Raw genomic sequence first — 24375 nt, 5'->3', positions numbered from 1 at the left:
TACTTATGCTCACATCAATGAGTGGGATGAACTCTAAAAGTGCTGTTCTTTTTATTTGGTAAAACGTGTTGAAACGGCTAATAATAAAATGTGACATTCTGTAGTTTTGTCTCATATTCATCTTTTAATCATATTTGCAAATGTCTTGACTCCACAGCCAACAGAGCAATTTTGTCTTTACTGTTCCAATACTTATGGAGGGCACTGTATATATATATATATATATATATATATCAGAGCTGGGTAACGATTAATCATGATTAATCACATCCAAAATAAAAGTTCTTGTGTATTTGTACGTGTATGTTTATGTGTTTGTACTGTGTATATTTATTGTGTATATATAAATACACACACATGCATGTATATATTTAAGAAAAATAAGTTATGTTTATATTAAATATATATTATATAATATAAATCATATAAATATATACATGTGAATACATGTAAATATTTTCAAAAAATAAAATTAAATAAGTGTATATATATATATGTAGTTATACATTTATTTTAATATAATATTTATGACATTAGAAGTCTATGGAAGCCCGTTTCTGCCCCTGAATAAAAAAATTAATGTAATTGTGACTTATCTCACAATTCTGACTTTTTTTTCCTCACAATTACGAGTTTACATCTCACAATTCTGAATTATTTCTCAGAATTGCATACTATAAATTCGTAATTCTGACTTTTTCCCAGAATTACGTGATATAGACCCGCAGTTGAGAGTTATAAGTCAGAATTGCATGATATATAGCTGTATATCGCAATTCTGACCTTTTTCTCAGAATTGTGAGATATGAACGTGCAATTGTAAGTTATAAAATCCAATTCCGAGGGGAAAAAAGACTGATATGTTCTCAGAATTGCGACTTTTTATCTCACAATTCGGACTTGATAACTCGCAAATGCTTGAAATAAAGTCACAATTGCAAGATATAAACTCGCAGTTCTGAGGAAAAAAGTCAGAATTCTGAGTTTATATCATGCAATTCTGATTATTTATATCACCGAATTGTGACTATTTTTTTTACATTTGTGACCAAAAAAAAATTCAGAATTGTGAGATATAATGTCACATTCATTAGAAAAAAGTCAGATTTATTTCCAGCAATTCTGACTTTACATCTTGCTATTCTGACTTTATAATTCAAATTTGTGAGTTAATCATGCATTTCTGACTCTCAGAATTGTGAGTTTGTATCACGCCATTCTGAGAATAAATGTCAGAATTGCGAGGCGTAAATTTGCAATTGTGAGAAAAAAGCCTGAATTGTGAGATAAAAAGTCGCAATTACCTTTTTTATTTTTTATTCAGTGGCAGAAGCAGGCTTCCATAAATATAAAATGTATAACAAATGTTTAAATATTTTATAATATATGTAGTTACATCATTCTAATGCAAGAACCAAAAAGTTCAAAATGTCATCTCTCCCACAGATTGCTGTGCTAAACACCAGACATCCTTTGAGATATTGGAATTACACTGTGTTAGGAATATTAATGACTTTCAAAAAGAAAACAATAAGGAATCAGGTGTTTACGTCATTCGACACGTTCCTATTGGTGAGTCATAATATTCCATTGAGGTCTAATTGATCACTTCCTTCATGCCCTTATAGCTTGAGAGTTCACAGGCTCTTGAGATGTGTGTTATTCACAGCATCTCAGCGGTCGCTCGGCACCTCTCCTGCAATGCACAGGAAGTAGCAGGAACACGCCAACTATGTGCGTCAATGAGGCTGACGGGAGTTGTTTAATCTCACGTGGGTCACCTTTAAAGGCCATTCATACACAACCTTTAAAGCATGAGTCACACTGCCCAATGTTTCAAATGACACCTTTAGTCAGGTCTTGGCACAGGTCTCCGATCGCTGGCCACACATCAGGCCAGCGGATAATGATGATCTAAGAAGAAGTCGGAAGCAGAACGGTGAGGAAGGTCTGGCCCTTGGGTGAGGATTAACATGCTTTCATCCTTCATGGGGCTTCTATTCTTCTTTAGCTTTTGCATGTGTGGACTACTGCATTAGTGGGAGGACTCAAGTTAGTACTGGGTACAAACTGTGAAGAAATGCTGAGCGCATACTGACACGGTTCCATTATATGAGACACAAATCAGTCTTGGATGACAATGTGAAAAGCAAAAAATCACATTGAAACTAAATTCAATTCCAATCTGGGCTTGGAAATAAATACGATACATCTAATTTTTTGATGAGTTAACAGCCGGGTGAGAATTCATGTCAGTTTTTTAGTCTGAAACAACATATTCAATCTGAAGCAACATTTTTTGTATTATTTTTTATTCACCCTTAGCATGAAGAAGATGGAAAACAACAATGAAAAATATATATTAATATAATAATATGTGCCGTGATTCCTCTGTTCAGTTAAAACTGCTAGTTTGTATATATATATATTTATACACAGTCATGGCCAAAAATATCGGCACCCTTAGTAAATATAATGAAAGAAGGCTGTGAAAATTAATCTACATGGTAATCCTTTTGATCTTTTATTGAAAAATTCACAAAAATCTAACCTTTCTTTGGATAATAAGAATTTAAAATGGTGGGAAATATCATTATGAAATAAATGTCTCTTATGAGTAAAATATCTCTGAAGTATATTCCCATTCATATTCACAATTTTGAGCACTCCAGGGTGATTATGAACATGAAATTATCCAGCCATGGCTTCCTGTTTCACATAAATATGAATAGGACAGAAAACAAAGCCCAAATTCCCTTAATCATCCATCACAATGATAAAAACCAAAGAATATATTTCTGATGTGCAGCAAAAGATAATTTTTACTGCACATCAGCTTCACAAATTAGTTAAGTGGCTTTAAGAAAAGAGCTAGAGCAGGAGCACTCAGAGCTTCCCATTTACACCATCAGGGCAATAATTAAGAATTTCCAATCAACTTAAAATGTTAAAAAAACTGTATGGAAGAGGACATGTGTCTATATCGTCCTAATGCACGGTGAGGAGGAGAGTTTGAGAGGCTAAAGACTCTCGGACCAAAGCTGGAGAATTGCAGAAAATAGTTGAGGGTTCAGAAAACCTTAAAAATAATTGTCAAATAGCGCCTACATCACCACATGTTGTTTGGGAGGATTTCAAGAAAAATTCTCCTAGCTCATCCAAAAACAAACTCCAGCATATTCAGTTATCAGACACGACTGGAACTTCAAATGGGACTGGCTTCTATAGTCAGATGAAACAAAAAAATGAGCTTTTTAGCAGCAAACACTCAAGATGGGTTTGGTGAACACAGAGATAAAAAGTACCCCATGTCTACAATTAAATATACTGCTGTATTTTTTATGTTGTGTGCTGGAGGTCCTGGACATCTTGTTTAGACACATGGCATCATGGATTCTATTAAATACCAACAGATAAAAAATCAACAAGTGACTGATTCTGTTAAAAATCTTATAATGGGCCGTGTTTGGATCTTCCAACCGTACAATAATCCAAACACAAACCTCAAAAACAACACAAAAATGGGTCACTGAGCACAAAACCAAGCTTCTGCTATGGCCATTCCAGTCCTCTGACCTGAACCCTGTAGAAAATGAGTGAGGTGAACTGAAGAGGAGAACCGCCAACATGGAGCTGGGAATCTAAAGGGTCTGGAGTGATTCTGGATGAAGGAATGGTCTCTGATCTCGTCAGGTGTTCTTTAACCTCATCAGGCATTATAGGAGAAAATTTAGAGCTGTTAAACTGACAAATGGAGGTTTCAAAAAGTATTGAATAAAAGGGTGCCGTTAATTGTGGCCAATGTGTATTAGAGAAAAACATTTATTTCATAATGATACCCCCCCCCCCACATTTTAAATTCTTCTTATCCAATGAAAGGTTAGATTTTTGTGAATTTTTTAAATAAAAGATCAAAAGGATTAACAATGCAGATTAATTTTCACAGCCTTCTTTCATCATATTTACCAAGGGTGCCGGTATTTTTGGCCATTATTTTGTTTTTTTTTAATTAAATTAATACTTTTATCCAGGAAAAGATGCATTAAAAGCGAGAGTAAGGACTTACATTGTTACAAAATATTTCTGTTTCAAATCAATGCTGTTCTTTTGAACTTTCTATTCATCAAAGAATCCAGAAATATTAAGCCACAAAAATGTTATCCACAGAAATATTAAGCAGCGCAACTGCTTTCAACATTGATAATAACAAAAGTTTTATATATAAGTATAAAATCAGCAAATTAGAATGATTTCTGAAGGATCATGTGACACTGAAGCATAGAGTAATGGCTGAAGAAAAATCAGGCTTACCATAACAGGAATAAATAACATTTTGAAATGTATTAAAAATAAATAGTTATTTTTGATTGAAAATAATATTTAATTTTTTTTCCTGTTATACTTTATATTTAATCAAATAAATGCATTTTTGGTGATCACAGGAGACAAAAAAAAAAACTGACTGACCTGAAAACTTTTGAAGGGTAGTGTATATAGATCTATACTATCCTATAAGTATATAGACCTTCCTTTCCCAGGCCATGTAATCCTTACACTTTCCTCTACTTTTTTCTCCATATAACATCCATGTGTGTCTCTAAACGCTAAATTAAATTTCATGACTATTAATATCTCAAAAAGGAGTGAAATCTGTCTCCAGGGCTCGCAACGGGCTAAACCTGCTCATGCTACATTCCCATGAAACACTGCTGCCTTCTGTTACCTGGTGTGACATTGCAGAAATATGTTCTAAAATTAGTAAGTCCCAAGTAGTCACAGCTTTAAAAACATACGATTTAAATGTTGTTGTTCGTATCCACCGAAGCAGCAAACAGACAAAGGTTGTTGCGAAGCATGTGTCATTCTATAGGGGCAGGAGCACAGAAAGCTATAGAATGCTGATATTCCAGGTGAATATCGCAGAGGACAGCGCCACACAGGGAGCAGAATCACAGGGATGCAGAAGCGCTGGCATGGGCAGCAGAGAAATGAAGAGAGGCAGAAGAGACGACTGAACAAGGAGACGAATGTGCTGCTGATTAAGCCAGAAGCGAGAGTTTGCCGTTATGGATCAAGTCACTAACAAAAGTACCTCAGGAGCACCTCTTTAAATCCTGGATGTCACCTTACCGATGCAAGTAATGAAAACTTTTTCAATTATGATACTGTAAATACTTACTTGCAATAGTTGGTTCTCTGTGTACCGTTAAAATATCAAAAACTGTTTAGCACTGAACTGCGAGAAGGCACAAGACATTACATTAATCTTTACATTAATAAATACTTTTCATGCATAAGAATCATCAGAATATCTCAGGGCTTCATACTGTACTATATGTACAAACTACAGGTTCACATCTGAGAAGTTCTACTGTACTTCTAAACATTCTTTAGAAATGTCATTTGATGTTCTCTATATTGTCAGGATTAATATCTACAGTATGTTGCTTCCATAAAATTTTTTATCATCATTTACTTACACTCATGTTACTCCTTTCTATGCACACAAAAGACATTTCTAAGACATTTCTAAATGTGCTTCTGTTACAACGAAGAAAAGAAGTCATACAGGTTTGGAAGGACATGAGGGTGAGTAAATGACACTATTAGCATACATTAACATTTTATAACTATTAAAAATAGTTTTTGATCATTTAAATCAAGTTGAAATTAAATAAATATGACAAAAAAAACCTTACATTTCTTTTAAAAAACAACTTAGAAATATGTCCTTGGAAGCTAACTGAAATAAGTTGAAGTACTAAAATTACGAAACTTAAATTAAAAAATAAAAATAAGTTAAAGCTAAATAGAATGTTAAGAAAATATATAATAAAAATGACAAAAGCACATAACATAATTACTAGGACTTAAACTAAAACAAAAACTATATAGTAATATATAAACAATAAATTTAAATAAACTTTTATATATAATTTTTCTCACAGTATGAACAGGTCTGTGTGCATGAATGTATAAATAAAAATATAGAGCTGCCTTTATATTTTAGTAAAGGGGATCTTGACAGTTCTTGACTATAATAGTAAAAAAAACCTTACCCTAACATAAATGTGTTTTCCATAACAAATATTACAACCGATGGCATGCCACACTTAGCACCAGGCTGTTTCTTCTAAATCCCATAAATATGTCATTATTTTTAGTGTGCTGAAGTGTTTAAAAATCAGTCGAACTGCACACAACACCAAAATTGTCTTGTCAACTTAATAATGCAGCTCGACTCATAACGACTCTGTGGAGGGATTTTACTGCCTGATCATTCCATTTCAACTCTATCGTTATGAGCCAGATTAACACAGCCAACATGCTTGCTAACTGCAGAACCTTTGAACAAAAAACTCAAAGAAAACAGTGGGTCAGGATTACTCACAGAATGATTATCTAAGTTCAAGACTTTCCAGTATGAAGTTATTTGGAAGTTATGAACAAGACATACATCAAACTAGACTGTATTTTATTAATTATATGCCATATAAAGAGTCCTGACCCTGATATTATACACTTAACATTTAATTTTAACAATGTGTCCGACTCAATATTGGAGGGTCCTGCTGGCCATCTCACCCCTAAGGGAAAAGGTTTTGCCCCATCCCACCCATTGCCCCCAGATGTAGCAGCCTCACAGCAGCAGCAGAGCTCAGGTCAACAGTTAGGAAAAGAAGCAGAAAGCAAAGCATGCTGGGATGACTCACACATGGCCGTACCAGACTGAGAATGTCTGCTCAAAGCCACCGTCGTAACAGGGTTCCCACGAGACGTTGGCCGAGGTCGTCGAGACAGAAACGTGGACTTTGGCAGGGGCGTGTGGGCTTGTGCCTGTGGGAGGAGGACAACTCGTGTCACACTCAATATAAACACACACTTGTAAAAAGCTAGGCCACACGTATTTTATTTCCCTTAAACTTTGTCTGTAAAAAGCCCTCGGTCAAAGCGATTAGCTCATTTGTCTTAACACAAACACTAGCGCTAAAACAAACAAACAGACTCTGTGTGCATCATTTATCCTTTATCTCTTATTTAACTGTTAGCCTGTGGGGACGCTTTTGACAAAAATCCCTCTATACTAAGACACTGCAACATTTTTAGCAGTCCGCTCACAGCATATAATATCCCTCAGAGATCCAACCTACCAAAGGACTTGTGTACAGAGAGTTTTTTGAGAGGAATTCACTGAATAGCTAACAGTTTAGCCTAGCAACTGCTGCTTGGCTGCTAATCAGAAAGTTTCTTTAACTGACAAACAGTGCCCAATAGCACAGTGTACATGCCAAAAAAGCGGGCAGCAATATAAGGACTAAGCTGGCAGTGTTTGTTTACAGCTGCACTAGCCACTAATAGAAGAGACTATGAGGACGTTAGCCTTTGCGCTACTTTCCTTTATTGAATTTCTAAGCTATATCCTATAAGATTAGAGTGTAAGTCTGTGTATGAATATGCTTCAAAGTATTGAAGCAAGTAATCTTTACGCAAAAATTGAAGACCAGTTACTGTTAAAAATAAAACTATACATAAAAAAACACTAACTGAAATAGATGAAAAATAAAATAAATTCTTAGTGTTTAAAAAAATACTACATGAAAAACTACACCTAAAAAAAAATGAAAATTAGAAATTAAATGATATTTATACAGCTAAAGTTAAAGTTAAACAAAAAGCTTTAGCTATTATAGAGGATTCACTACACCCTTTGCACTGTCAGTTTCAGTTGTTGCCAAAGACAACCTTGGGCAGGTAAAAATGTGTATCAGATGTCATTTGTACCAACTGCAGTTAGAATTTTAAATGCTGAGATATGAATATTAATATGTATGCAGATATATGTACATGTGGGAATGTATATATGTGTATGCTAAAGTGAAATAAAGTGAAGTAAAGTGTATTGTATGGTATTTTATTCTGTCTTACATTTTAGAGCTGTTGTGTAAGTGTATTTTATTGTATTGGTCTTGTTATGATGTGTTGTGCAGCCAAAGACAAATTTCCACAAAAGGAAAGAAAGCAAACTAATAAAAATTACATAAGTACATAACCATATTACTAAAACTAAAACTTGCTAAAAAAATTAACTGAAAATATAAAAAATAACAGGCAATTCAAAATATTTATAATAGTATTAAAAAGCTAACAAATATATAATAAAATATACTAAAATAACACTGCAGCACAGAAATAATAATTAGTCAAAAAAGTATTTTACATCAGAGTAGAACTAGAAAATTGAAATTTCCTTGTCTTTTTAAATATTCCGTTTTGTTAGATTTTCCATGACTCTCAGAACCCTGAGTCAAAGATCACTGTTGTCCTGCAAAATATAAACTAAACTTTTTGTGCACTTTTAACGAAAATAACACTCTTTAATCTAATATGATCAAAATTCATCGCTGTATACCACTTTATCGCAAATCGTGTTTGTGCATCATGAAGTAGCGCCATTTGTCTCAACGCCTCCTACCGATTACTAGGAGGTGCGTGCTGGCAGTGATGCTCGTGGCGACATTGGAGGCGACACACTCCCACTCCCCGTGGTCCTCCTTGCTGAGAGATTTGAACTGTAAGCTGCCTCTCGGTAGGACGTTGTGCTTGCTTCTGCTGGGCTTCCCTACCTTCTCCAATAAAAGAAAACAGTTCTAGCAAACACGTCAGTTGGGTTGACAATGATACAGGATCCTGCTTAAGGATGCGGCTTACCTTTCTCCATGTAATGTTGGGGAATGGGTCTCCTTCTGCCTCACAGGGGATGACCAGCTCTCGACCAGCCTCCTGCCTGTACTCCCCTCCAGGAACCACCAGAAATTTGGGTGGGTCCTATCCACCGCCAAACACCATGTTATATTGATGCAAATAGATGATATCAAAAAGGTAAATAAGGAAAAGGAAGCTCAAATAAAACCTACAAGTTTCATTCTTTACCTTTAGCACCAGAGGGGCGGGAGGGGACTGTCCCATTGTACCGAGGCTATTGTAAGGCACGCAGGTGTAGGTGCCGAGAGAGTCCTCTGTCACCTCAGACACTCGAATGCTCCCATCTTCCATTTGGCTCCAGCCAGGGTACTGCAACAGAGAGAAACATCAGCACACACACAATCAGGGAAATTGTTTCCTGTTTCTCAAACAGTAGAGCATGACAACGTTTGATTCTCTACTGAACGAATTGAAAGAATGATTTTGTACACTACCATTCAAAAGTGTGTGGTCAGTAAGATAATAGTTTTTTTTTTTGAAGTCCTACGGCCACAAAAGCTACAACTAAGTATATTTAAAAATACTATTATAATTTAGAATTACTTGTAGATTTTAATATATTTCAGCCAAGAGATTCTTCATAAATCATTCTGATGTCCTGAATTGCTGCTCAAGAATCATTTTTAATTATTAGCAATGTTGAAAACAGTTAATTCTTAAACAGTTGCTGCTTAATATTTTTGTGGAAACTGTGATACAAAAATATTTTTTCAGGATTTTCTTTTTGATAATTAAGAAGTTCAAATGAGTAGAATTTATTTAAAATATAAACCTTAACATTATCAATGTTTTTACAGTCACTTTTGATCAACTGTTTGGGACCTTGATGAATTAGAGCAGTGCTTCCCAAACCTGTCCTGGAGGACCCCTATCCCTGCGCATTTTGTATGTCTCCCTTATCTAACACACTGATGAGTTGAATCAGGTGTGTCTGATAAGAGAAACATACAAAATGTGCAGGGCTAGTGGTCCTCCAGGACAGATTTGGGAAGCACTGAATTAGAGTATTCCTCTCAAAAAAACTTTTTGACCCCAAACGTTTGAATGGTGGAGTATTTTAAAAACGTAAATTGTTCTGTATAAAATTTTTATTAAAATTATACAATGTAAAAAAAGGCATTATGTAAGAAATTACATAAAGCGCAAATTTAATGATCGTAACTCATGCCTCTCTGAGAATGATATGCAATCAGTTTGAGGCTAATAGACACTGAATAAAATCACTTATGTATGAATGAACTAAAAAAGTGAAGGGGACATTTTATACACCACATCAGCTTGAATCATGATTATTAATTAGGTGATTAGCAATCACTAAATCGCATAATAAAATTGCTGAAAAGCAGATACAGTAAGTGGGTGTAAACCATAACCAACCAGCAAACTGTTTCTAGTAGTAGTAGTCTAAAGCTCATCATTTTACATAGCTGGCTACAATTATTTCTACGTACTGCATCCTACATTTTTAAAATCTTATGATTTTTTTCACAAAAAGTGTCTATCAAGCTTTTGAATTTATTAAAACCCTGTTATAATGGTTGCTATGCACCTTACAAGCCATACAACTATTGCATTGACTGAAATGAATGGAGTGGATTTGCTCTCAGCGCACATGATAAGCTTATATATTTTCAGCTGCATGGTCACTATCCTTAAAAGCCAACTGCACTGAGGAGGAACAGGGTTCGAGAATGAAACTGATATCCTGTTTCTTCGCTAAGGTCAGTTTTTCCCCATTTGGCTTTCTAGTTGAAGAAGAGCCAGTACTCTTTATCTGTGTGAGACTATGAGATCAGTGTGAACTGTGAATGAAACTCATCTCACACAGGCCCATGTGACAGCATCTGTGAAAAAACTGAGATCATTGTCCAGCTGGACTCACCTTCTCTATCCGCAGAGGCAGGTTGTCTTTTTTCCACTTCACTGAAGTGACAGGCGGGTTGGCATCCACCGGGCAGCGGATGTACCCCGGCAGTCCAATGGCCACGTAAATAACGGGCGGCATGTTTACCACACGGGCAGGGTCTATGAGACACAACAAGAGTAGAAAGAAATAATACAGCATAAATGCTGAGATGTTAGACATCTGAGTTAGACATGTAAGATTTTGTGCATTGTTAAACTGTCAGACAGAAAGAGCAGAGTTTGTACCGGATGTCTCTCTGAGTCATTAGTCTGGAACATTTAGCACAAATACTCTGAATAAGTCGACTATTGATGGAGAAGTACACTAAATGATGTTTTGCTCTCACATGCCTGAAGTGAGAGTCTGAAATCAGACAAAAAGGTCTGAACTAGCTCACATTGAGACTATTACTCAACTAATCATAGTACAGCACAGAAAGTGCCTTGAAAACACATGGGGAAAATAGCTACAATCAGCATAAAACTGAAATAAAAACTTAATTTTTATATTTTCTACAGAAAATGCGAGTTGTGTCTGCCCATGCAAAACTATCCACATCATAGGCAGTAGAAAAGACATCGGTAGGGTATTGTGGGATGATTTTAATTGAGAGAGCTCCCAAAAAATATCCCAAATCCCAATTAAATTTGTGTCAATAAATATGGTTTGCCATTTCAGTTGACTAAGCAGGCAGTGTTTAGTGTAAGAAAGTATTTACAAAGCAAACACGTCTAATGATATAAAACAATTTCAAGCTTTAGAGATGTATAATATTTTGTGACTACAATATTTATTACTGTACAACTGAAGTCTTAAATTGACTCATCGTTTAAAAGTTCAGGGTCAGTGAGATTTTCATATATATATATATATATATATATATATATATATATATATATATATATATATATATATATATATAGATAGAGTCATGGCCAAAAATATCGCCACCCTTGGTAAATATGATCAAAGAACGCTGTGAAAATTAATCTGCATTGTTAATCCTTTTGATCTTTTATTTAAAGAAAATAGAAATTCTTATCAGTAAAGTATCTCTGAAGTATATTTATATTTCAATTTTGAGCACTCCAGGGTGATTATGAACATGAAATTATCCAGCCATGGCTTCCTGTTTCACAGAAATATAAATAGGAGGTAAAACAAAGCCCAAATTCCTTTAATCATCATCACAATGAGAAAAACCAAAGAATATATTTCTGATGTGCAGCAAAAGATAACTGAGCTTCACAAATTAGTGAAGTGGCTTTAAGAAAATAGCTAGAACACTGAAAATTCCCATTTACACCATCAGGGCAATAATTAAGAATTTCCAATCAACATAAAATGTTAAAAAAACTGCCTGGAAGAGGACGTGTGTCTATATCGTCCTAATGCACGGCGAGGAGGAGAGTTTGAGAGGCTAAAGACTCTCGGACCACAGCTGGAGAATTGCAGAAAATAGTTGAGCCTCGGGGTCAGACAACCTTAAGAAAAATTGTCAAATAGCGCCTACATCACCACATGTTGTTTGGGAGGGTTTCAAGAAAAATTCTCCTAGCTCATCCAAAAACAAACTCCAGCATATTCAGTTATCAGACACGACTGGAACTTCAAATGGGACTGGCTTCTATGGTCAGATGAAACTAAAAAAATGAGCTTTTTAGCAGCAAACACTCAAGATGGGTTTGGTGAACACAGGAATAAAAAGTACCCCATGTCTACAATGAAATATAATGCTGTATTTTTGATGTTGTGTGCTGGAGGTCCTGGACATCTTGTTTAGACACATGGCATCATGGATTCTATCAAATACCAACAGATAGAAATCTTATAATGGGCCGTGTTTGGATCTTCCAACCGTACAATAATCCAAAAATAAACCTTAAAAACAACACAAAAATGGGTCACTAAGCACAAAACCAAGCTTCTGCTATGGCCATTCCAGTCCTCTGACCTGAACCCTATAACAAATGAGTGAGGTGAACTGAAGAGGAGAACCGCCAACATGGAGCTGGGAATCTAAAGGGTCTACAGAGATTCTGGATGAAGGAATGGTCTCTGATCTCGTCAGGTGTTCTTTAACCTCATCAGGCATTATAGGAGAAAACTCAGCTGTTAAACTGGCAAATGGAGGTTTCAAAATGTATTGAATAAAAGGGTGCCGTTAATTGTGGCCAATGTGTATTAGAGAAAAACATTTATTTCATAATGATACTTCCCCCCATTTTAAATTATTATTATCCAATGAAAGATTAGATTTTTGTGATTTTTTTAAATAAAAGATCAAAAGGATTAACAATGCAGATTAATTTTCACAGCCTTCTTTGATCATATTTACCAAGGGTGCCAGTATTTTTGGCCATGACTCAGCATCAGAGGAATTAAATTCATTTTAAAATACATGAAAATTACTTTTAACTGTACTTTTGATCAAATAAATTTTAATCAAATAAATCTTGGTGAGCATAAGCTAATAACCCACACCAAACATTTAAATGAAAAATTAAAACATAAATATAACAAATAAACACACCATAAATAACAAACACATTATTTGGTCAATAAACTGCATGTACAGAATTGTGCAATATCACAGGCAATGAAGGAAACATATATGCTAACTTCAAAAACCAACCAAATGTTGTGAAAAGCCACTATTAACTAGATTAACCAAAAATAAAAATTCTGTCATTAATTACTCACCCTTGTGTCGTTCCAAACCCGCAAGACCTTTGTTCATCTTCAGAACACAAATTAAGATATTTGTGACCCTGGACCACAAAACCAGTCTTAAGTCACTGGGGTATATTTGCAGCAATAGCCAAAAATACATTGTATGTGGGCCAAAATTATAATTTTTCTTTTATGCCAGAAATCATTAGGACATTAAGTAAAGATCATGTTCCATGAAGATATTTTGTAAATTTCCTACTGTAAATATATCAAAACTTAATTTTTGATTAGTAATATGCATTGCTAAGAACTTAATTTGGACAACTTTAAAGGCGATTTTCTCAATATTTAGATTCTTTTGTACCCTCAGATTCCAGATATTAAAATAGTTGTATCTCGGCCAAATATTATCCGATCCTAACAAACCATACATCAATGGAAAGCTTATTTATTCAGCTTTCATATGCTGTATAAATCTCAATTTAAAAAAAATTGACCCCTATGACTGGTTTTGTGGTCCAGGGTCACATTTTTGATGAAATCCGAGAGCTTTCTGACCCTACATAGACAGCAATGCAACTGACACGTTCAAGGCCCAGGAAAGGTAGTAAGGACATTGTTAAAATAGTCCATGTGGCATCAGTGGTTCAAGCTTAATTTTATGAAGCTACAAGAATTTTTGTGTGCACAAAAAGTATTCTCATAGCTTCATCCGTTGCCGTCTATGCAGGGTCTGAGAGCTCTTAGATTTCATCAAAAATATATTAATTTGTGTTCTGAAAATGAACAAAGGTCTTACGGGTTTGGAATGACATGAGGGTGAGTAATTAATGAATTAATTAATAAAATTAAATTAATTATTTTGTATCGCAAAGCATAAACAACAGTATTATTTCTGTTAACTTTTCCTTTCTTTATATTGTATAAACTACATCTAAAGCGAAGACTATCAATAATGCTGTAAAAGAGATTCAATTGCGTGTGACTCATAAATCACAGTCTCTCATTAGCGAAGACATCAGCCAACCGCAGCATCCTGGAGAACGAGAGGGAGCGCCTCTCGTTCTCCAGGGAGAGGGAGAAATGAACACTTTGAAGAAATACACTGCTCCATCTTAACGCTTAGCAAAGTGCCAGGGTCTATTTTTAGCACAAGTGGAGCTGAGGGACAGGACGATGGGAGGAGTGGACCAGACTTGAGAAAAGAACAGAAGAAAAGCGAATCATGAGGATGAAGCACATGACTGCAAATGAAAAGGAAGAAGAGGAGGAAAGAAAATAAAATAGGCAATGTCGATGCACAGAGCAGAGCTGCAATGCCATCAGCCGTCCAACAGGGGCGCCATCGCCCACACTTCCAGCCTGCCGGAGTGTCTGCAGGTGACGTCACTGCAGAGAAGAGGGTTTCCACACAGGATGATGTCATCCTTTTACAGTCCCCCTCCTTTTTTTCTCACTAACTGTCAAATACACGTTCTCTGCGCCTCTGCTTGCTACACACATGGGTGGCCAGAATACATGAGACTGTTTTAGAGGACAGGAGAAAATTTCTGCAGTCTGGGAATTCTGCTATGATGTAATCCCTTTCCGCCACTTCAACCGAGCCAAGTTGGTCCGACACAGGCTTCCTCCGAGCGAGGGAATCTGAAATGTCTGTTGCCTTGGATACCACAGCCACTTCTGCAGCATTCACTCCTGTCACTATTTACTGCAAATGCAACATGTTTGGGTTCTGTTGGTGTGTTTTTTAACAACGTCTAGAAAACCCATGTTCTTTGCATCAATCTATTGGTGTGAAGGATGTGAGCCATTACTGAGTGATCTGCTAGCTTATTGATTCAAGGTCACTGTTTTAATTCAGCTCCAGACTCTGGGGACAGAAGGCCATTCCAATCTCTCAGCTGCAAATAGAGAGCGTCAGCCTGCCCAACAGGGGCAGTTGAAGCTAATACGCCCTCATGCCCATGTATTGAGACAGAATATGCTGGGAGACTAAAGTAACCCTTTCATCAATTACAAAAGAGCACTGTTATACCACCGTTATTCTGCATACATGATCTCAAAAAGGCATAATCTGCTGGTGAAGGTTGTTACTTAATATTCACACTCAATCCAGTGAGACCAATGTCACAGATTCAGGATGAAGGAGAATTCCTCCTCTATTATGTCATGTACTGTATGATATTACATAATATAACAGGCAATTGGGAATTACTGCTTCATTTAAAAATAATTTGTTACAGTGAAAGGTTGTCATTGTATCAAAAGTAATACAGGATACCGCCGTTCAAGTTCAGGAAATCACCTTCACTGCCGTTAAAGTTTTAATTTTTTTTTTAATGGAGTCTCTTATGTTCAACAAGGCTGTATTTATTTAATCAAAATACAGAAAAAAACAGTAATATTATATATATATATATATATATGAATTATATTTCAAAGTATATTAAAATAGAAAACTGTTATTATAAATTGAAATATTTCACAAAATTACAGGGTTTTTCTTCTATATTTTTGATCAAATAGATACAGCCTTGATGAGCATAAGAAACGTCTTTTAAAAAAACATTAAAAACCTTACGGATCCCAAACTTTTGAACGGCAGTATATATCAGGAAGTCTTATATCACTGTTTATGCATTGGTGTTTAAACATCTGAGACCAGAATGAAAATCTGGGAATAAAAAGTCTAATTTGTAACGTATGTATGCATTTATTTAATTTATAGCAAACTGGAAGAAAATGTACATTATCATTAAATTATTGTTTCATTTAATTATTTAGTTATTTGTTGGCTTATTTGTTCAATTATTTATTTTTTCATTAATTTATTTTATTTTTTAAATGTATTCATTAATTCACAACAAATTGGAGGAAAATGTATGACACAATGATTACTTTAGTCTTTATTTACAACAAAGTGGAAGACTACTTCATTATGATTACCATGTCACTAATCAAATATAAGCACATTTGTGACACTGACCATGTTCACAAAAGGTCAGATGTTCTTAGTTTTAGAAGCACAAGATGTTTTGGATCAATCTTAAATCATGCTGGATAAAATACACGTTCATCATGTTCAACAAAACAGAAGCTTTTCAGATTTTTGAACTCCGCTGTATGATCAGCAGCATACTTCAATAAGAAGTAAAAATACCAAATGGATTCTATTCTGGTGGTTTCTCGCCTACATACTGCAGCTGTAGTTCAGCATCTGCACTGTGCAATGTGGTGAGAATTTTTAGGGGCATCAAAAAAGGACAAATGTTTTCAGATGAAAGACAAAGATGTAGTGTGTCTAGTTGTGTATCAGCAGACTGACTCACAATGCACGGTCAGGTACGCTGATGCAGAAGGTGGGCGCCCAAGGCTGTTACTCGGGCTGCAGGTGTATTTCCCAGCATCCTCAGGTTTCACCTGGGAGATGATGAGTGAACCGTCGATCAGAATACTCACTCTGCGCTTTAGATCACTGAAGAGAGAAAGAAAGATTGACAAAGAAGTAGTTGAATTAGCATCAATAGTATTGATGATTCCAACAGCCTACACTACTACATACACTACCGTTCAAAAGTTTGAGGTCAGTAAGATTTTTTTTTTAAAGAAATTAATACTTTTATTCAGCAAGGACTCATTAAATTGATGAAAAATCACAGTAAAGAGAATTATAATGTTACAAAAGATTTCTATTTCTATTAAATGCTGTTGCACTGTTCGTTATTTTGCATAAAATAAACACAACCTTGGTGAGCATAAAAGATGTCTAATACATTAAAATAATCTTACCAACTCCAAACCTTTGAACGGTAGTGAACAATATTTTTTAATGTTCCACTTACTTAAGCGACATGAAAATTTGTAAATACTGACTTTTTTTTTCTAAGTTATCCCTATAAATATGTATGCCTACGTGAATTCATTTAAAGCCAGAGAATAAAGCACAATTCAAAGCCTTGTGAATTACAGTATACTCTTTCAACAAGAACAGATGGAGTGTCCGAGGCAGAGATCAGAGAAAAAAAAACGCTCCAGTGGACAAAATGCCTATGTGGCCTCTATTCTTGCCTGTGCTTCCACCTGTCCTACTGCACAGAGCCTCAATTAGAAAAAAAAAAAAACATAATATCCTTTTTCTATAGAGTGTACAGGCCACGCATGAGGGCATCTTGGATGGCTTAGGGCACTGCTACTTCTAATCAGTGCTAGCGGAGCGTATGATGACACAAGCGCCATGTCGCTAGATATTCTTTTCATGGGGAGAGAAGGAGAAGCGTGAACCATGAGAATCTGTGAGGGTCTATATGGTGAAGTTGCGTTTGTCGTTTATCGTGATAATAGTGGGCACTCACCTAGTCTGACCCCTTTCCTATTCAAGCTCACTATAAAGGACAATAGATGAACACTACCATTCAAATATTTGGGGTTGGTAAGATTTTTTTATCAAATAAATTCAGCCCTGATTTTAGAATTTAAAAGAACTGTTTTTTAAGAAAGCACTTCTGTTTATTTCGGTCACAGAATTTAAAAATAAAAAAGGTAAAGGACTTTTTATCTCACAATTATGTTTTTTATTGCAGTTCTGGGTTTACATCTCACAATTTTTGTATTCTGTGGTGGAAACAAAAAAAATGAATCGAGATATAAACAGAATTTTAAAAAAGGTAAGAATTACAAGATGCAAACTCCGAATTCTGAGAAACAATGTCAGAATGGTCAGCTGAAAACAGTTGAAACAGATGAAAACAGTGCTGCTTAACATTTCTGTGTAAACTGTGATACAATTTTTTTCAGGATTCTTTCAAAAGAACAGAATTTACTTTTTTGTATCATTATAATATCTATAAAATATCTAAAAAATATATCTATAAAAAAAAAAATCTAACTGACGTCAAACTACTAAACAGTAGTGTAATATCAGTCGTGGTGGCATATTTAGTAGCATTTTGTGCACCTACGTATGACAACATTTCCGTTTTCTATGAAAATGTCACAAAAATGTTTAACCAAAGCCTAAAACAGTATCACAATGGCCATAGTCCCTAAAACTCACTGATGCCTCAATGATGATGATGAAACTACATGGACTGTGACAAACTCCACATGGACACAGGACAGGACACAGGACAGGACAGTGGGGGTATGGTACAGTAATGAACCCGATCATAACTTTACTTCTTGAAGAAGACGTTATCTTCCTCCCAGAACCAGGTGTACGTTAGGTTACCAGGATACGCCTCAGCCTGACAAGTGAAGAATGCATCCTGGGATATGTTTACGGTTATGTTCTCTGGCGGTGAGACAATAAATGGGGGTCCTGAAATAGAAAAGAGACACATAATAAATCAGCATTACATATCAGGATGTGTCACATCCTATTGAAGCATAAGCAATCTCAGTCCTCTTCAAGGTTAAAAACAATACCGGAGAAAAGATTTAATATAAGTGTTTCCAATCAAATATATTTTCATGTTGTTATTTGTATTCAACAGATCAATACATAATTTAAAGTCGTGTACACACTGAATAACGAATGATATCATACTGAATGAGTTAATATAGGTTTAAGGTACCACTCCGCTGTAACACACATATTTGGATCAGCCGTCTCATCTGAATATCATTGGCCAAGATGATAACAATTCTACCCAGTGTGAGAATCTGAAGCAGCCTACCCACAGATCTCACTCTACCGCCCACTGTGGGCATCACTTCAGCTGGCAGTGCCAGTGTAAAGAGAGGGCTCTTCTGTGGAGAAAGCCTGCAGAGAACTCCCCGTGCAGACACGGACTCTACAGATGCTCTCCGTCCTGCTCGACAGCACACACACATTACAGTACAAAAACAAACTCGCTAGACAGCCAACGTGTCTACAAAACTGTGTTTCTGCAACTTGGCACTTTATGTCTCAGCAGTTGATTTTTATTTAAACTAACAGAAAACTTTTTCTTTTTGTTAAGTGAAGATTAAACCTTTTGTTTAATAAGAATTTCTTATTAAAACAGAAATTCTTTCACTCATTTATTTTCTAGAGTTTAGAGTGTCCTGTCATTCTTGATCTGGTCCACAATGCTTCTTCTGGTAAAGAACCACCTACTCAAATGGGAACGGATCATATGATCAACGTAAAGTTACCAAAGGTTTTATGTTCATAGAAGAAAGTCTAATTTATATAATGCAATGTATCTCATAGGGGTGTAACATTACACATATTCGAAAATTTTCGGTACAGGTACCGAACTAATTTTTTTCAGGAAATTCAGACAGTGAATGCTGTTTTGGTGCTCTTTGATGTGGTGCGACAGCTTTATAAACACCTCAGTTCAAATGGCAGCGTGCGCTGTGAGTGAACACGATTATCCCTTCCTATTTACAACTAGATTTAACACAAAATAAACATGAATGAACATCTCACCCCTCATGTAATCACTCAATTAGTGTTTCAACTGCAGAAAGACGTCATTAAAACAGCTTGTAAACAAATCGTCACGTAGCATTTCATTTACCTCAGGCAAGTCATCAGTGTCTACAGCTCGTGATTTGCTAGAGAAATGAAGTCTAGTAAAGAGCATTTTTCGAAATATTAGACTATATACGTAATTATATTTTTCTTTACCTGTTAGTGATGTCTTAATTATTTAATGCATGTTTAAATAAATCTTTTATGAAACAAGTTATGACAGCCACTCTGTAAATTGTTATATTTCAACAACAAATAGAAATGATATATTTTAGAAGTTAATTTAAAAACGGCATTATAATTGAATTTATTTAAAGAAAGAGCAATTTGTTCAGTAAACTATTGTTTATTAAAAAAAAAATGTATTTTTTTTTTATTACAATTTTAATACAATTTTTATAATGAATGTTTAGTATATCCTAATAATGGGAACTTTCTAATAATTAATGTTTATTATTATTATTATTATTATTACTATGAGTTGTTAAGTCATTAAAATAAGAAGGTTTCTCTCTTTACTGTGAAAAAGTTTCTCATTATTACAAAAAGCTTCTCATTATTGTGAAATGTCAAGTCATTATTGACTAATTTGATGGTTAAGCGTTAGCTTAAAATAAACCAGACCTGTATGCATATTTAAATTTTCATATGGTTGCTTACTAGTAATTAGGATTGGAAGAGTCTATAAAACTAGGTGCATGTGTTTGTTCTGTATTCTGTTTGTAATGCGTGAGGATTTTATATGAATGGTTTGTTTACATTAGCTTTTTGGTACAGAGAGTTATTTATTTTATTATAATAATTTTGGTTATTTATACATGTAATGATTTTTTTTTAGAAAAGCCTTTCTAGGGACATGAGATGCAAATTAGCACCTGCTATAATCTCCATGTGCAGTGCATTTTTTCCAGTTTGTGACTGGAATCATGTTTATTGTATTGTCCCTATCCAAATACACGTATAAATAAATAAATAAATATTATGAGAATGTTTCTCATTATCATGAATTACAGAATTATTATATTTTAACTTAACTATGGCAGAAACAGGCTTCCATACCCCCTCATTAACACCAAATATTATACAGGATATAATTTAGCATTATTGTTATTAGAATTAAATGGCTACTATTACAATGATTCACTTTTGAAACATTCAATACAGTGGGTAAAAAAGAAATTCAAAAGAAGCCGAAAAATGGAATGTCATTTTATGACTGCAGTTTGATACTGGTTTGATTGGCATTTGATGGGAAGGGGGGCTTTATTGTTGTCTAGAATGCTCAAAAAGGTAAATAAAGAACACTATTGCACTGAAATCTAATTTTATCTTTTGACAGCTCTTATATTTGTTTTAAAATCTCTCCAAGTAAAGTATATTTAGGATTATGGGTAGGCTACAGACATGCAGCTGAGCGTTGGTTACATTTCTTTTTAATTAACACACAAAAAAATGTTAACAAATAGACAATAAAAGTTATAAATCTGTTGCGTTATTGGGTTACATGCTAACATGACATGCTAAAAGCAGCAGACGCTAAATAGATTAGGGATCCCAAATGGAAAAAGCTTCTTTGGCAGCAATGTGGTGAAAAATCTCTCTGACAGTGAACCCATTACTGCTTTATAGTGTACCAGACAGCCAACATATGGAGTCCAATTATCTCTGTAGCTCTACAGCATGGGTGCCATGCAGCATGCAGCTTTGCAAGCATGTGTGTCACATACATAGACACACAGAGGACTATTCAAACACACCACACAGCACTCCAACAATAGGATAGTGATATCATTCAGTTAATAGCAAACAATAAAGTCCTGTAGAAACAGTTTAGTGTAGTTATGGTGTTACCTTGGACGAGTAGGCGTGTGGTATGGATGGCCTCTCCCTGCTCGCTGTACGCTCGGCATGTGTACGCTCCCCTGTCCTCACGGCTGATGGAAACAATCGTCAGGCTGCCATCACTCACCTGTGAAGAGAGGTCACAGCATCACCTACTAAGAACCAAATTCTAAATAATCTCATTAAAGCAATAGTTCATCCAAAAATTACAATTCTGTCATTAATTACTCTCCCTCGTGTCGTTACAAACCCATAAGACCTTTGTTCATCTTCGGAACACAAATTAAGATATTTTTGATGAAATCCGAGAGCTCTCTAGCTCTGCATAGACAGCAACGTAACTGAATGTTCCCAGGCCCACAAACGTAGTAAGGAGGACAGCAGGGGAAATCTACCTACAGAGGAAGCATCTACATTTCTTATTTATATATTAGTTTTATTTACTTTACACAAATTATAAGTCATTTAAAATTATTTGTGGATAAACTAATTAATATTCATGAGCTAAGCCTTTTGTGCAACAAATGATCCCCACCCATATATTATTCTGATGTTTTCTTTTGTGAAGGCTTTTGTTTTTAGTAAAATACTAGGCCAGCCTGCTCCGTGTCTTGTCTTTATTCTGAAATGATATAAAACATGCAAGTCATAATTCATTAATAGGATCCTGTATGAACTCTGAAGCTCTTTCAAGCTGTGATGGTTAGCTTGCTGGCTCGGTTTCACAATCATCCTTTCGAGACAAAGCCGCACTTATAAGAGGAGAGCGTCTCTGCTTGTTTTTTGGCCTTGAATCGTGCACATGCTCTCAGAGAGTGAGCTGAATAATTGATTTACTCAGTACAAGAGTGTGTGTTTGGTGGCAGAGGGGCAGGTAAGGGGCGGGATGCTGATACTCACTATGCATGATTCATCAGTACAAGTTATTGCAAAAGAAAAAAAAAAAACAATGTTTGTCTTTGTAATTTTTCTTCAAAATGTAATAACTTGCTCCACCTTTGAAATAACTTTCTTCTTAGCTGACATCACTGGGCAATGAAATAATGCAGCCTTTTCTAAACTTTAACTGTTAGGTTATGGCAATAATACCAAATAACAATAAATAAATAAAAAAATTAAAAATAAATTTCTAGCATTCCCATTGATACAAGTCAAGAGGCTTAAGGGTCAAAAGGTCAGAAATCCTCCTCAAAAAAACAGTTCATTCTCATTTTCAGAATCATTTCTCATATTCTTGTTTTTGTCATGTCCAGTGTTATTTTCATAAAACAACTCATTCCAAAACATTTTTGTAAACTGAAATAAATGTCAAATGTCATAAATGAAAAACTAGAAATAAATGAAACTAACATTTACTGAAAAATTAAACAAAATAATTATCAAAAAGACTATTATTTTTATTATTATATACAAAAATAGTTATACTGAAGGAATTAGTAAACCATTTAAAAAAAGAAAAAAAAAGTTTGTGAAATTTTACAGAAAAAAGAAACGTCTTGGTTACATACATAATCCTCATTCCCTGATGGAGGGAGCAGAGACATTATGTCGTGACGACATTAGGGGATTCACCTGGGAGCCCCAATCACCTCTGATAAGAGAAAACGCCAATGAAATTGGCTAGTGGATTTTGCATACCTGAGCCACTCCCTGTGCATACGAGTATAAAAGGGCGACAGGTGCATCCACTCATCAGGTTTTCCGCTGAGGATCCAAGAACGTGTCCCTGGCAACCAGCGATGATTCAAGATTGTGGCATGGGGACATAACGTCTCCGTTCCCTCCATCAGGGAACGAGGGTTACGTACGTAACAGAGACGTTCCCTATCTGTCGGTCACTACGAGTTATGTTGTGACAACATTAGGGGTCTATGGAAAGCGCCACAACCTGAACCCCATCACAACCTTGTGGCATGCAGATGTTGACAGACAAATGCCATGCAAAAGGTCGCAACTTTCCCATCGCCCCAGCAAAAATTTGCTGACCTTGGTACCCGCAGGGACCACAGGTAAGTACATCGCTGCTGGAGATAGCCAAGTCACTGTTCCTTTCCCCAAGAATTTTTGAAGGGATTTCGACCTTCAAGAAAGAATGCTTCAAGTCTTTCCTATTAGTTATAACAGGTTGGCAGTAACGATAGGGAAGCGAGCCTTCTGGAGAAGTGCGCTACGGAGGCCACATCCTGCCCGAAGGGAGGTAACATGCGGAGACACTGATATGGACTGACCCAGCTTGGGGCAGTACTACATACAACTGGACTCAGGGGCAGATCCTACCTAGGCGTAGAGAGGAGAGCTGCCAGTAGAGCCCGACAGAGTACTCTGTCAAAGGGAAGAAAAGGGTTTACCGTGAGGGAAACCTTACTGTGGAAGAATACACATATGGGATTATCCGAAGAGAATCAAGCCATATGGACACCTAGTCCAGTACAAGGGCTGACCGGAGACCCGGGCAAGCTAACACCAGTACTGGGCCTGGCGTCAGGACTGCTCTGCCCAGTCTGACTGCCGAGGGTGCTGGAAGAACTCCACCAGGGTTCGTCATCCGGGGAACTTACTGGAGGAGGAAAAAGGCGCTCACATCCCCGGGTGGGGGGGAATGGCGCAGCAAGCATGACACCGGTCAGCTCTTCCCGCCACTTACCTGTTACCCAACACACGGGAAGAAACTGGCTCAACGCGGAGATTGTAAAATCTTGCAAACGTGTTCGGTGTCGCCCAGCCTGCAGCT

The 24375-nt window shown here is 35.9% G+C and overlaps 1 protein-coding gene across 1 annotated transcript in view; it reads right to left on the bottom strand.

Moving 5' to 3' along the window:
- Window positions 1–24375, bottom strand: part of LOC306862838 (protein turtle homolog B-like) — a gene marked incomplete at both ends in the record, with an annotated part of 123348 nt that overhangs the window by 28128 nt on the left and 70845 nt on the right. The window contains 8 exons of the mRNA XM_079405853.1: window positions 6714–6837; window positions 8474–8624; window positions 8710–8826; window positions 8932–9072; window positions 10646–10788; window positions 16672–16817; window positions 18518–18659; window positions 21654–21771. Coding sequence (XP_079261979.1) covers window positions 6714–6837; window positions 8474–8624; window positions 8710–8826; window positions 8932–9072; window positions 10646–10788; window positions 16672–16817; window positions 18518–18659; window positions 21654–21771 — 1082 coding nt within the window. The remainder of the gene's footprint in view (window positions 1–6713; window positions 6838–8473; window positions 8625–8709; window positions 8827–8931; window positions 9073–10645; window positions 10789–16671; window positions 16818–18517; window positions 18660–21653; window positions 21772–24375) is intronic.

This window comes from Barbus barbus (assembly GCF_936440315.1).
Source record: "Barbus barbus genome assembly, chromosome: 43".
NCBI classification, from domain to species: Eukaryota; Metazoa; Chordata; class Actinopteri; order Cypriniformes; family Cyprinidae; genus Barbus; species Barbus barbus.
This window is presented reverse-complemented; position numbering and strand designations above follow the sequence as displayed.